A 15,495-nucleotide genomic window follows, 5' to 3' on the forward strand; every position below is an offset into this window, starting at 1 on the left:
CACAAATGACCCAAATAGAGGAGGGAGGGAAGCACATGGGGGTGCCCCCACCTTGTCCCCCTTATCCATTTTGTGAGTGACATTACCCGTCACTTGCTCCGACCCGTCTTCAGCAAGACTAATTGGTCTTTCTAATCTGCCTTACCATTAAAACTGATTAAATTATTCCTATACGAAATGACTAGTCTTGCTTAAAAAAGTATTACGTGTCTTAAGCTTAAGACGAGTAAAATATCATCCCACATGGCTATCTAAGATAAATCTTTTTACCTTTCCAATGCATTTTGTTTTATTCTATTCATCCCAGTAGATATATCTGATTCGTCTCAAGCTTTAAACGAATACGCGCGTTTTAAATAAGAATCTGTGTATATGAAAAGATGAGACAAATGGATTTTTGAAATTACCTAGACATTTTGCGTATTTTATCTGCCCCGTCTATTCTAAATTTAAGACGAATATATATTTTATAAATTTAAGACATATATAAACATCTCAAGCGGAAATTCGAGTTAAATATTTGACATTCTTTGCAATCCCCCATCTAACCCCGTCAATACTTCTTCCCTTTTCCTTTCTTTACTCCACTCTTACCATTTTACGTTTTATTTTATTTAATTTAATAACAATGATTTACATATATCAACATACCATTTAAAAAATAATTATAATAATTATATAATAATTAAAATAATAATATTTGTAACGGTTAACTCAGATACTTTTTTCCCGGAAAAGTCTGATCGAAGATTAAAGCAACAAAATCGAAAAATGTGTGATTAAAATCTGGATCGAATTTGGGGAATTAGGGTTAGTCGCCATAGTTATGGGGTCGAAGCCATGGGTGCAAGCTGCACCAACATACACACCTTATTTGGATTCATTTTGGGATTCCGACGACGATGCGCCTGGACCACGGTGTAGTCATACCTTAACCGCCGTCGCAGCCACCAAAGCGCACGGTCCTCGTCTTATTCTTTTCGGAGGCGCCACCGCTATTGAAGGCGGCGCCTCTTCCTCCGCCCCTGGAATTCGTAAGTATTCTCTTCTCATTTGTTTACCTTTGATTAAAATACCGCTTACGGAAAATGTGATGGTTTGGTTTTAATTTTTGTTTTGTTTTGTTTTGTTTGGGTGTAGGGTTAGCTGGAGTTACCAATTCTGTTCACTCTTATGATATTTCGACTAAGAAATGGGCCAGGTGTTGTTTTTAATTCTGATTTTACTGTTTTTTTTTTAGTTTAATTAATGTTTGATTAATGCTTAATTAATTTTGGTATGAAAATGGTTAGAATTCGGCCGGCAGGTGACCCTCCGTCACCTAGGGCGGCTCACGCGGCGGCTGCTGTTGGAACTATGGTTGTTTTTCAAGTGAGAGTCTTTTATTCTCCTTTTTAATATTTAGTCATTTTTTGGAAGCTATTAACTAATGTGTGGATGATGTGGTGGTGGTGGTGGTAGGGTGGTATAGGACCGGCAGGGCATTCGACGGATGATCTGTATGTACTTGACTTGACGAATGATAAATACAAGTGGCATAGGTTAGTATGAAGTTGTGTACTTCGGTTGAAATGTCGATAGTATGATTTGTTTCAAAGGCTGAAATGTCAATTGTTTGACATTAAGGTCGGTCCGCCTTGTGAGCTTTAAGAAAACTTTTTTAAATGTATTGCAGAGTAGTTGTGCAAGGGCCAGGACCGGGGCCTCGATATGGGCATGTTATGGACTTGGTTGCACAAAGATACCTTGTTACTGTCAGCGGCAATGACGGTGACTTCCTTTTCTTGTGTCTTTTCTTCTAGGATGTTTGGATTTCTTGTTTGAGACTTGTCTACTTGTTAGTTTTAGTCATTTATATGCAGCTGCGGTGACTGGGTTTCTTTTGATATATTTCTACTAATGTAACGGTGTCGTAGTCTACCCTTCGTATCTCTTTATTTCGTTCAGCCATCACTGTCTAAATTTGAAAGTTTAACGAGAACGGCAATAGTTGTCGTGAAAAACTTCATATCTTAGGAAAAAGCCCTTCCATTTGATCTCCATATAGAGTTTCTATAATTGCCAGGAAATGTTGCACATCTTGGGAGGATGAGGTCAGCTAAGAGAGAACAGTTAGGTTGTAACAATTACTTCAGAACAGCGGTGCGGGTGCAGTGTTTATGATGGGAAGTGGAAAGTTCATAGTAGGTTTAATAAGAAAAACTGCATGTGCACTGTGTATAGCTATTGTTATTTGCTGCTAGCATGCATGATTCTATTGATCGTTGAACATAAGGGATATTGGAAGTTATTCGGAAGAATACAGATTAACCTGTTTAACCTGTGTGATATGAATTATCCTCGATCGAAAGGGATATGGGAAATTGCATGGCATTAGCTACTGCCTACTGGACTTTCACACATATGGCATTAGCCACTGGACTTTCACACATAATCCACTATGAGAAAGAAGCTTTTAGGTACACCCGGTCTACCACGACGTATAACATGGCAACGGGCAAGTAATAGCATTCCCTTTTTTTCCCTTAGATTGTGTTTCGGTATTTGTCAGAAACTATGTCCTCCCTTTTACAATTTTAAACTTAAAATTTTTCATTGACTAGGGTGTATCACGTATGGTGATGTGATACGCAATGTATGCCTAATTAAACTCTCCACGGTTTTCTGACAACTGACAAGTTGCGTTTCCCCTAAAAATCTACTCTTGTTGAAAGAAACGTCAAACTCAAGTTTTGTCTGAGTAACATGCACAGCTGTTGTGTAGAGGTCGATCACTTGGGTAGTTAGGTTTAAGTTTTAGACCTTCTGACCTGCAATTTAATGCTGTCTTTCCCCCTATTCATTTCTTCATTCTTTTCTTGTTCACCACTCCACTGTTTACATTCCACGGGACTTCAAAAAGTAATTAATAAAGAACTCTGGAGACTAGTATTTCAAATTCTTCACAGAGCCAATCTGCTAGAAAGTAGTGATTGTGGGTTCCGTGATCTCATGGATATAAGGTGATTTTTTAGGCATCTGGCCAAAGACCAAATCTTTCACAAGAGGTTGATCTTTCTCTGTTGTTTGGAATATCTATGTACAGAATTCGAGATGGAGGGTATAATCGAAGTTTAAATCTGATATAGATTTGGATAAGCCCTTTTCTTATTTCGTTATGAGTCATCTTCTCTAAAATTAGATACTATTTCTCTGTTTTCGTCTTACTTTTACTTCATTCGATTTTAGCTTTAGCACCTGGCGGGGGTTCAGAATAAATTATGTGCAGCTAGCTAGCCTTATGCTTAACATTGATACTTATTGGCTGTAAGTTCTAGTGGCGATTGTAGGATTTTCTCACATAGGGTGTGGTTACGGTCTCACATAGGGTGTGGAGTTTATGCTAATGATTATTGACGTTAAAAGCGTAAGTTTAGAGTATTAAGAATAAACGTATTATATTCATTTCCTATTATTACAATATTACTGTTATTATACTTCTCTGAAAACACTTGTAGTTATTGACCTTTACATCAAGCAAGAGCTCATTGTTATATATTTAGGGGAAACTAAGTAAAAAAAAGAAAAAGAAAAGATCTTGAGCATGGGAATCAAACAATATAGGATATAAATGAGGGAGATTTGTTCTATATTGTTTGATATGAAGCCGAGGTAAACAAGATGGTTTTTCCCCTTTTGTCAATGGAATATATCATGGTAGTTAATAGAACCCTTTTGTAGGGGTTTCGAATTCAATTATATGAATATTGATAAAACATGTGCGAAATCATCTTATTCATAAATTTGTATCAGCACTCTTTTTAAGTAAGATAAAGGGAAGGGACTCTATATTGGTTATAACTATCGAATTAGATTTGGAAGGTTTTGGTACTAAAAAAGAAAGCAATAAGGGGAAAAAATTGCAACAAGAGGCATTGAACTCAGATTCTCAAGGATGAGTGGGCTTTTGCACTGAGCATCTAACCACTGAGCCACCATCAACTCACTGAGAGTGAGCATTATTGAATGTTGACTTTGAAGTTTGAACTATGCTTACATGTTTTCTGTACCCCAAGAATCCTCCTAAAAACACCCATGGCTATAACTGAATCTTCTCAGTGCCATACTGCCGGTTGCGTGCAAAACAAGTTTTTTGAAATTTGAATTGACTGGTTTATGATTTTCGGTAGGGTTTCCATTGTTGGAGTTGATTAAAGTTCAAACCCTTCTATTGCACTTCCATATCTTCGTCTTTTATGCTTGCTGATTTTGTTAACTTTCTCAACGCTTTGCTCACAGTCATCATTAGCTTTTGTTGTTCTTTTTCTTCTATTTAGCACAGTATTTGAGATTTTACTTACGCCAGCACGATCATATTAATGTTTTTTCTTACCTTACAGGGAAAAGGGTTCTCTCAGATGCTTGGGTTTTGGATACTGCTCAAAAACCATATGTTTGGCAGAGGCTTAACCCCGAAGGTGATAGACCTTCTGCTAGAATGTGAGTTCATTCCGTTATGATAATTTCAACAATAATTTGAAGTCGTTAAGCTTGGAGAATTTCTGTTTTGAGATTATAGAAGATGGGTGGGTTCTTTATACTATGTGTTTTTCATCCCATCTACAAAATACAAATACTCATTGGTGTATGCTATCACCAGCAGTAATAGTCCATCTTTTTTACTATGCCTCTGTAATCTTTTCATTCCTGAAGTTGTTAGTGATCATGGCTTTAACGAGTAGTATGATATTTGTAATGGCCATGGACTTGAGTTCGTAAATATGTTATGGTTTGAAAGTTGTTACCACTTGGCCAATACAAACTGCGAATTAAATACTGGCCGACACTTAAAAAGGCTGTCAGCTGCGACACTTATATTTTACGATATGTAAAAGGCAGCTAATAATATATTTGGATAATTTCTCCTTTTGTCACTTTAAGCCTTAGAGATTTTGTCGAAACGTTGTGAATTTGGTACACATCTTTCCCCGAACCATTGCTGTTGATATCTAACCTCAGAATGTTCACATTTCCTAATCCTTACTAAATGAGATCGAAATGATAAAAACCTTTGCAAAACATTTTGATGTCTACTGTAGAAAAATAAAAATAAAGCATTTCGACATCAATTTAAGAAGAAATCCTGACGTCAATATAAGAAGATATCCCTACCTGACCTCCCTCTGCCTCTGACGTCAATATAAGAAGATATCACTTTAGAAGTCCAGTGTATAAGAAGTGCAAGTTTAGGAATAACTGGAAGATGTAGAATCAATTTGGAAAGAAACAAGTGGCTTAACCAAAACCTCACCTAACATGATTTGCCGGAAACTTTAGGAAGAAGTGGAAGATGCACGTGCCCAAAAATAAGATAGGCTGAAGAACACGTGAAATACAGCCATTCAGTAGGGATGCTTGCTTGAAACCTTTCTGTAAATGGACGTATCGGTACACTGAATAAAGCTATTCAGTGTAAACAGATGAAAGGCAACATAATCTTGAAGACATTAAACAACCATTGGATAGTGATTCTTTTCTACATCTCAAAACCTTGAACTGGTCCATATTATGCCAGAATTCGAAGTTCGCGTGGTTCCTGATAGAGGGAAGTAGAGTACTACTGTACTAGAGTGTGTTCTTTTATATAGTATTAAGGATTTTGATGTTTTATTGGTACAAGAGAGGTGGATGAAGCTAATATTTAGTACATAGATGGGAAGGTGCCTCTTATAGTTGCATTGTTCTCTGTCATTGATTTTGTTCGCGGGGTTTCCTTGAATAATGTATGGGGTGAAATAACTGGACAAGGTGGATAATCTGCAATTAAAAGAAGTGAAACTAATTAATCTATTCTGTTGGTATGTTACTCTTGTTGGTACAAGAGAGGTGGATGAAGTTAATACATTGATGGAAAATATGTTTTTTTTTCTTTTCATAAGAGATAGTAGAGATTGTTATTCTCAATCGATTAGTAGTTTTGTAGAGTTGTTAGATTGATTTCCTGATATGGGAATTCACTAATCCTTGCGGTTCGTATTGTAAATGTGCTTGTGTCTAGTGTTATCTCTTTAGTTTTCTTTGGATAAGCTAACCTTTGTTATAAAGCAATTATTGTTTCGGTTTTTTCCAGGTATGCCACGGCAAGTGCCCGATCAGATGGGATGTTTTTGCTTTGTGGTGGAAGAGATACAACTGGCGCGGTATGTTGCTGTCTGTCGAAAATCACACCTGCTTTTTCTTCATGCTTTTCCTAAAGTGGCCCGTTAAGATATATTTATGTCTGGCGTGCTCTTTTCGAGTAAAATGTTTCCTTCCTTATGTGTTTGTTCTGATATTTTTTTTTTCATTTTCCATCATAACACAATGGACAAAGTAATTGATTATTCCCGTCAGTAGAAGTCTCCTTTATCATGATTTTTGTACGTGGATTTTGACAAGGCCATCACGCTCGAACTGGATCCATATTAATTATTTATGTGAATGTTATTTAGTGTATCTGGTTGGTGCGGTATTTTCGTTTATTTATGGGTGGTCACATTTATACTACATCATCTTTGTGATGTTGCATACTTGATTTGTCCTCTTTTGCTCCTTTATTGAGTAATTACTATTTAGTATTTCTCTATAACAAAATAAAAACTCAATTCTCAAAACTATTTCGTCGACAAACATGATTTTTATTTGAATTCGTGAACCTGAGATTAAACAATATTCAAATTGCTGAAGTGAGAATTGGGGAAACGTGATAAAAATATAACTGAATAATAAGATAGTAAAAATATAAAAAAAAACTGTGATAAGAACTCAAAATACGTTAGCCTTTCCGGAGACAGAGAAACATGTATTTAAATGAAAATCATGAAAACATACTCCCTCCACTTTTGTTTGGAATTTCAAAGATTTCCCTCCTTGCCCGATTGAATGGAATGTCGCTCCATTTCTTATTTTTGCGAAACTAACTCGAAAAGATTTATTACACTCTTGTTATTTGAATTGAAAGTACCCATGTGTGTGTATAATCGTCCCAGCTTACGAATTATGCCCTTTGTGACCATTTTGATGTTAGCATCCTGTTCTTGTGAAACTGTCAAGGTTCTGAAAACTTCCTTTAAACTTTTGCAACAGCAGGACAACTAATACTTGCAATTTAAGGGTAGATATATAGTTCTTCCTTTCAGATTATAATGAATTTTAATTATCCTTTGTATCTCTGGCTCATTGTTTTTTTTTCACTTCTCTTGATCCATGTTTTCTTGCTTTCTAGGCTGTACTACTTTATTTTTGATTCCAAGTATCGTGTTGTGGACAAGGAAAGGGTTAGAATAGAAGTACAACAGTCTCTCATGTGTGCCCTAATCATCCCTTTGTGTGTGCAGCCACTTGCCGATGCTTATGGGCTACTCATGCATAGAAACGGTCAATGGGAGTGGACCCTTGCTCCTGGTGTCGCTCCTTCTCCGAGGTATCAACATGCTGCGGTAAGTTCTGCGATTCAACTTTCTTTTCCATTTTTTGTTTTGCTGGTTGTTTACTAGTTTCAGTAGTGGGTTATTAGTTGTAGGCACATATATTAGTTTTGGCAGATATCAAGTAGTATATATAGTAAAGTCATTGACTAATAGTACTCATGAGCTGGGTTCAAAACCCGTCAGCATAAAAATTGCTCTTGTGGTTTCCTTTAAACAAAAGAAAAGGTATACTAGTTCTAATAGTGAGTGGTTTTACGAGATTAGACAGATACGTTTGTAGCTAAAACTGTTGGTTCGTAGGTCTTTGTAGGCGCTAGATTGCATGTTACAGGAGGTGTTCTGAGGGGAGGACGTGCGGTTGAAGGTGAAGCAACCATCACAGGTAACCTTTGATATCTTTATCCCTATGAATTTTCCCGTGTGTACTATTATTAACAAGGTATTATTTCATATTGAAGTTTTGGACACGGCTGCTGGAGTGTGGTTGGATAGAAATGGGCTAGTGACTTCTGCTAAGTCTAACAAGGGACAAGGGGAGCACGAACCTCCACTGGAGTTAATGCGTCGATGTCGTCATGCGGCTGCTTCTGTTGGTGTTCGGATATATATCTATGGTGGCCTGAGAGGAGGTATAGTTGTTGACATTGTTGATGACCTGTTCGAATGTTATCAAGCTAATACTTTTTCTTCAAGACTTGCTACACTCGAGTGTCTCATTTAATGATGGAATTATCATAGAGAAACTTGTCCTCTATCAAAACATATTGTACCCGGATCCTTAGACCTTGTGCGTATAAGCCATAGCAGCTATCATATTTCTTCACAAATAATGTCGAATGTCGATTATAATACACAAAGGGGCTGACGACCATGTACAAAGACCCAAAAGGCGATGACTTCCTCATATAAAAGGAGACCTGGATATTTTAGATTTTTAGCTCTGTAGCTTTCATGGGTAATCTTCTTACAGTACAAAATAAAAAATGTCAAATGCCAGTGAGTAAACAAAAGTCATGCACTCATGGAATTTGTAGTGGAATGCAACTCTGAGGTTTGTGGGGATTGTTGGGGGGTAGGGTATGAGAGGGTATGGGCAAGTCTGCTCTTTGTGCTCAAAACAATTTCTCCTTTCCCTCATTCTGATCTTGACTGGCCAAATAAGAATTCTGAGTAGGAGTCAGTGACGCATATATGGATTAGACAATCTAACATATTGTTGTGACCCAGGAGCAAGTTTTTTTATATTTCTGCTTCTTTAACCGTAGTAGTTGTGACTAGTCACATAAGCTTTGCTTCCCTAGGATACCCCCCTGCCCGTGTGCTTCAAATACCAGTCTTTTTACCCGTTACTTCTGGACCTTGACTTGCATTTGTAAGCAGTTTCCTAGTGATATCATGTTTTGCATTCACTTTTGTTTTTGGTGATACCTGATGTGGGATGTATTTATCCGGCAGTTAATTTTGTGAGTGTACTGTGGCTGCTGGTGCGTGGGAACTGGAGCAGTGTGGGTAGGGTTTGGGAAGAGGACGTAGCCACGTAGGCGTCCGTAAGGCACTTGAGAATGGGACTTCTGGAAGGGTGTGATGAGGGGTGAGAAACTGGGTTGGGGTTGTTTGAACTTTGAAGAATGCCGAGTATGATATTTTTTCAGTCATTTCTTCTGAAACAAAATATAGGTCTCGAATGCCCTTAAAGAAGGGCATTGGGAATGAGGGGGATATCAAAATGGACCTTTGAATAGATGTGGCAAAATCGACCCGACCTGACACCCGAGCTTGACCTGAACCCGAATTGACCCGACCCAGTATAACCCGACCCGAATTTTTATTGTTGCAAAATGATTATTATCCACAAATAACTTGATAATAGGTGCCCCGAAAATGACCGGCCCGAACCCGACCTGGTTGACACGTTTGCCAGGTGGCTTTGAAGGGTAGGATGAGGGTGGGAGTTTGCATCGCGAGTGTAAGCATGAGTAGGGGTAATGATAATACCACAACTAGTGTCTTTCTGTCGTTTTCTTTTTGCTCTTTACTCTTTTAAAGTCGTCGAGTGCATTGGGTTCATGAAGCAAACAAATTGGGAATGATATCAATGATGAGGAGCAGTATCTGAATCATTATCTATTCCTTTATAAGTTAGATCTTTAGATTTTACTAGGAGTATTGTCTTCTACAGAAATCTGCTGAGAGAATTTGTATCGTGTGGGTAAGGCTTATATGAACTCTCAAAAGGAGCCATCGTTAGAATAGTAAAGACACAGATGCAAAAAAGGGTTAGATATTTCCAATTTGGTTTACACTTACCTAAGCCATTGCCATTTATTCCTTTCTGTTTTTCCTTTTTCTTTTGTATGCTCTCTTATGCACTGTTTATATTGTAGAATTTTATTAGTGCCTTCATATTTTCATATACTCATTTTGGGGCTAAAGAAGTGGTAGAATACATTCATTTAGTAAAAGCACAACTGGTATGAAAAGCTGTAAAGTTCTATGCAGATATCCTGCTAGGTGATTTCCTTGTGGCTGAGAACGCGGCTTCACAATCTGATGTCAACGCTAACCCTTTGATGGCTGAAAGAGCTTCAAGCTTAACTGGTCCCAAAAGTCAAGGTAGTTTGTCTGCTCAGGTACCTGTATCAGAAGGAAGACATGAGAAGAGTCCATCTGGCAGCATGAGGTACTAGTTCCTGACCAACCTTGGCTACATTGGGGTGGGTCGCATGATTTGGTTGCTTAGTTTAGAAAAGAGAGACTCAAGCGCAGTTAAGCGCAAGGCTCACTGAAGCATACCCATATGCCTCAGCACCTTAGCCATGCCTTTGCATAAGGTGCAGCTAACAATGCACATTACTCCATGGTATCTTTGTATTTCTCTTCTAGGTCTTTTGTCATGCTCTTCCATATCCTTCAGTTGACCTACCTTTTATTCTTTACATGTTACCCTCTTTAAAATCCAAAAAAAGGAGAATTGTTGCACCAAAAAGAAAAAAAAAATTAAAACTTTAGCTACAATTTTGTTTGCAAAACAGTGTGCTCCGTGTGTGTGAGGCGCTGGCCTTGTCGCCATCGGCCCTTGTTTCCTCGTTGCACCTCGCTCCGTTTAAAACTAAAAGCTTATTTAACTGCTTTTGTCACTTGGAACTTAAAAATTTTCAGTTCAGAGAAGAAATCTGTGGACAAACTTGTGGAAGCATCTGCTGCTGAAGTTGAAGCAGTTAAAACCGTGTGGCAAGCTGCACAGGCCGCATCATCATCTCCTCCAGACGACGCACCTCTTGCGGAAGGCAGTACACCCGCTACAGACGCTTCTTCCGATGGGAGCTATGCTGATGTCGGCGTTCGTCTTCATCCTAGAGCAGTACGTGCCTTCTACTTCAATGCGTTTTCATCGTGCCTATGTCTTCTATTATCTAACTTTTTATGTGGGCGCAGGTGGTTGTTGCTAAAGAAGCTGTAGGAAACTTAGGTGGGATGGTGAGGCAGTTATCGCTTGACCAGTTTGAAAATGAGAGCAGGAGGATGATTCCTGTTAGCAGTGACCAGTCTAATCCGAACAAAAAGTTTGTACGCTCGAAGTCACCTCAGGGTTTGCATAAAAAAGTAAGACCTTCAGGCCAAGTTATTTATTTTTCTCATGGAAAATGAGTTTGCGCTACCATGCGGTGCTGAGATCAATACCATATTCTTTATTTTATTTTCTTGTTCTGATTAAACAAGAAGCTCAAGTTATTTCAGAAGTGTTTGCGTGATTCTGTTAGAAGCTGATGAGTAACTGCTTTTCCCCTACTTTTTCCCCGTTCTTTGAATTTTCAGGTTCTATCCGCTTTATTAAGACCAAGGAATTGGAAACCTCCAGCTAACAGGAAGTTTTTCTTAGATTCTTATGAAGTGGGTGAGCTTTGCCATGCTGCAGAGCAGATTTTTATGAATGAATCGACGGTTCTTCAGTTAAAAGCTCCTATCAAGGTCTTCGGTGATCTTCATGGGCAGTTTGGTGATCTAATGCGCCTGTTTGATGAATATGGGTTTCCTTCAACTGCCGGTGATATTACGTAAGTTTATGTAGTACGTTGGAATATTAATATCACTGTGAACTTCATTCCAGTGAAGAGCAGCTCAATATGTACATTTGAATAGCTGTTTATGGAGTTTAATACAGTACGAAGTATTATTTTCTGTTCTGCGTTTGGTCATTCAAATTTGTAAACATTGTTGGTGAATTACACATGAAAATGTGGTCATTACGATCGTGATTTATGTTATGCACTTGGCATGATAACCTTGAAGGAAGACTGCCGTACATATTTTTTTTTTTTTGGGGGGGGTGTTTATTATTATAATAGCTTACATATTAAAGATATACGAGTAATTGTTTTTTATTTGGTCCTTCTGTATAGTTATGTTCTATGTTACTCAGACTCGGTTCAAAGGGTCGGACATGGGTGCTCATCTTAAAGTCCGACTCGGCTGTTTTATAAAGAATTGTCAAGTTTTTCGTTTAAAATAAAGTGTTGGGGTGTCATACCAAGGGTCAAGTGTCGAACACGGGTACACGAGCTCATGTGAGTGTGATCTTAATTGTAAACTTTGGCTATTGTAAGGAGTGTTGGGCCCCTGTTGACATGATATTTTATAAATTGATCTCCATCTTTTGCAGGTATATCGACTATTTATTTCTGGGTGACTATGTTGATCGAGGACAGCATAGCTTGGAGACTATCACTTTACTTCTTGCTTTAAAGGTTCTTGCACGGCTTGTCTTGTCTTGTCAGCTTTTATGATTCTCGTCAGCTAGTATTCTATACAAGCTGACAATTTTTTACTTATTTTGAAGATTGAATATCCTGAAAGTGTGCACTTAATTCGGGGGAATCATGAAGCTGCTGATATTAATGCGCTTTTTGGATTTCGTCTTGAATGCATTGAAAGAATGGTATATGCGGTTGGATTTCGTCTGTTCATAGTAGCTACTTGTTAGACTTTTGTTTGTCCTAATATCGTTTTTCTTTTAGGGTGAGAATGATGGGATTTGGGCATGGACACGGTTCAATCAGCTCTTCAACTATCTTCCTCTTGCAGCACTTATTGAGAAGAAAATAATATGCATGCATGGTGGCATTGGGCGATCTATTCACTCTGTAGAACAGATAGAGAAACTCGAGAGGCCCATAACAATGGATGCTGGGTCTATAGTCCTGATGGACCTCCTCTGGTATGCAGTTTAATGTGGTATTTGTTACTAACTCCATCCCGAAGGACCGAAATGTATGGTCTTCATTTGACTTTACTGGACAACCAATGTCAACTTTGACCGAATATCTTCAGATATGTAAAAATAACACTGAAAATTTGTTATTTTGATTTATCAAAACAACCTTTTTTCCATATCATCATTTTTAAAACTAGCAATTATGTATTTGAAGATATTATTGATCAAAGCTGATATTGTTTGAGCGGCAAAGTCAAATGGGGACAATATCAATGGGATGGAGGAATACTTTCTTTTCATTGCTTTATGCAGATTTGAGACGTCTTAAAATATTCTCTTTGGCAGGTCTGACCCCACGGAAAATGATAGTATAGAGGGTCTTAGACCAAATGCTAGAGGTCCTGGTTTAGTCACGTTTGGGGTATGTACTATTAAATAGCTTTTATTACATTAATCTGAATTCTGTTTCTTCTTGCTTAGTCTGCTTGTCCTATTACACCCTTTTAATGATTCTGTAATATTAACTTCCCAAACAAGAACTGTCTGATTAGTCTTTTGGGTTCTGAGTACGACAGAGCACGCAACTGTGCCTATTACTCTGCTTGTCCTATTACACCCTTTTAATTATTCTAGGTTGCAGTGTTGCTTATTCTATGAGGCATCCCCATATTTACCGCCGTACTGTAAGAACTCGAGTTCTCTACGAACTGTAGGTCTTTACGAGGCTATTTTTTTCCATGCCATTGTAGAGGTTAACTTCTAAATATTCAGTGCACAGAACAAGTTTTTGAAGTCCATTCTCTATTTTAATTCACAAGAGATATTTGATTATTCAATACCTCTCTCCTTTTGGTAAATCTGTATCAAGCAGATGGTGTCTCGTTGCTGGGTTGCTTTGCTTTGTTTAGTAACCAATGCAAAAAAGTAGTATCTACTATCTACTGCAACGAGAGTAACAAAAATGTACTGTATTCTTGATGCAGTCCTCATATCCCTCAAGTTGTTTGACTCCTCATAAATTATTTAATTTGGGGACGTTCATCTTCTATGTTTGCTTTGTTCAATGGATCTCTATGTTCAGGATCTTGTGTGTGCCTTTTTTCACTAAGTGCTATCGTGATAAATTACTTGTTGCTGGTTTCTTGCAGCCTGATCGGGTCACAGAATTTTGTAAGAAGAACAAACTTCAGCTCATTATAAGAGCCCATGAGTGCGTGATGGATGGCTTTGAACGATTTGCTCAAGGGCAGTTAATCACGCTTTTTTCCGCTACAAACTATTGTGGTAAGTACATTTATCTATCACCTCGGCCAATTGTCTAACCTAAATGCAAAAACAAGTGTGTTTTTAAACATATCAGCAATTATGTGTTTACGTTTGATCTTATATCTCAGGAACTGCTAACAATGCGGGAGCAATACTGGTTATTGGTCGAGGTTTAGTGGTGGTTCCAAAGTTGATTCATCCCTTACCACCTCCTATGCAATCACCTGAGACATCTCCCGAACGAGCTATAGATGATACTTGGATGCAGGTAAATTTCCTAAAAATCGGTTCTACCTTCATCCCATTTTATTGTCTCTATTTGACTCTGTTGATTAAGATACCGGACAAAGTTGATATTAATTGACCACAAAGTACTGAGTTTGCTTTGTGTCGTTTACAGGAACTCAACATTCAAAGACCACCAACTCCTACAAGAGGTAGACCACAACCTGATCATGACCGGAATTCCCTTGCATATATTTGAAGGTGGTCGCAATTACATGCTTCTTTGTGTCTAAGACCGAGGACACCATCGATTTGGTGTCGTGTTCTTTGTAATACAAGGGTTATTTATAGATAGTGAGCCTGATTCTGTATATGTTGTTGCTCTGATAACCTAGAAAGAGTAGCCTTTTTGCTTTTACCTATTCATTATAGCAGTAGAAGGAAGACTAGAAGAACCTATGTTTTTGTAGAACTGTATATTGAGGGTGTAAGGTAGTTGCAGAGGCAACAATGCTCAGAAGTTGGTACCGATGAGAGTATTTATATATCGAGTGTAACAGATAACTAATTTAATTACCTGTAATTAGTCAAACCCCATGTACTGGTTATTTGATTCTACCCAAGGAATGACTTTTTTATCCCCTTTATTTCACTCACTCACTTTGTGTTGGTATTATTTATTTGGCCGTCGTGTTTCATGTCATTTTTTAGGTTTTGATTTTCGACTAATATTGTGTAATTAATATGTATGAGATAATTCCAAAATTGATAACAAAAGGATCACTAAAAGTTCAAATCAGGAAATGGTAAGTTGGTAACTGATGATACAATATACTCCGTAGTTCACTAAGTAAATGGAAATTGCTGATGCAATATACTCCGTCGTTCACAAAATAAATGTCTTTCAACGTTTTGGCGGTTACTATGTGGGCTGGATAAAGTTTCGACTAGGTGAGAATGGTTGTTTTACGGAGCACGGATGAAGTTGATAGAGCGTCCGTGTTAGGGTAAAATTATTGATAGTCTTGAGATAAGACTTTATTTTGGGTGAGTCTTGACCTTACCTTGAAGAGAAATTATCCAATGAGTGGACAACATGTGTCATTTTTTTTTGTTAAAAAAAAGTGGAGTGAAAAAGTAGAGTCTGAGGTGAGTCTGACTGATAATGTATAAAGTCTGAGATGGGTCTGAACAATAAAGAAATAATAAAAGTTAGTGGAAAGCTGATGTAGCGGAGCCTTAAGACTTGGGAGAGTCTTACTGATGATAATCTCACCCTTAGTGCTGGGTTTTTGGCGTTGGCGGTTGTATAGGATGAGCAATGAGAGGTGCGTAGTGAAATCA

The 15,495-nt window shown here is 37.9% G+C and overlaps 1 protein-coding gene across 1 annotated transcript; it reads left to right on the top strand.

Annotated features, from left to right (window-relative positions):
* The first annotated feature begins 572 nt into the window (after positions 1-572).
* LOC141598313 (serine/threonine-protein phosphatase BSL1) lies at positions 573-14,788 on the top strand. The gene is made up of 21 exons (XM_074418115.1): positions 573-1,034; positions 1,141-1,201; positions 1,293-1,371; positions 1,462-1,541; positions 1,676-1,770; positions 4,380-4,479; positions 6,110-6,179; positions 7,356-7,457; positions 7,749-7,830; positions 7,907-8,077; positions 9,948-10,128; positions 10,608-10,809; positions 10,884-11,051; positions 11,265-11,503; positions 12,109-12,193; positions 12,286-12,384; positions 12,464-12,663; positions 13,006-13,081; positions 13,809-13,944; positions 14,055-14,194; positions 14,327-14,788. The coding sequence occupies exons 1-21, from the start codon at positions 827-829 to the stop codon at positions 14,408-14,410; spliced, it is 2,658 nt and encodes an 885-aa protein (XP_074274216.1). The 5' UTR covers positions 573-826; the 3' UTR covers positions 14,411-14,788.
* The last annotated feature ends 707 nt before the right edge of the window (positions 14,789-15,495 follow it).

Source organism: Silene latifolia, chromosome 1, assembly GCF_048544455.1.
Source record: "Silene latifolia isolate original U9 population chromosome 1, ASM4854445v1, whole genome shotgun sequence".
In the NCBI taxonomy this organism is placed as follows: Eukaryota; Viridiplantae; Streptophyta; class Magnoliopsida; order Caryophyllales; family Caryophyllaceae; genus Silene; species Silene latifolia.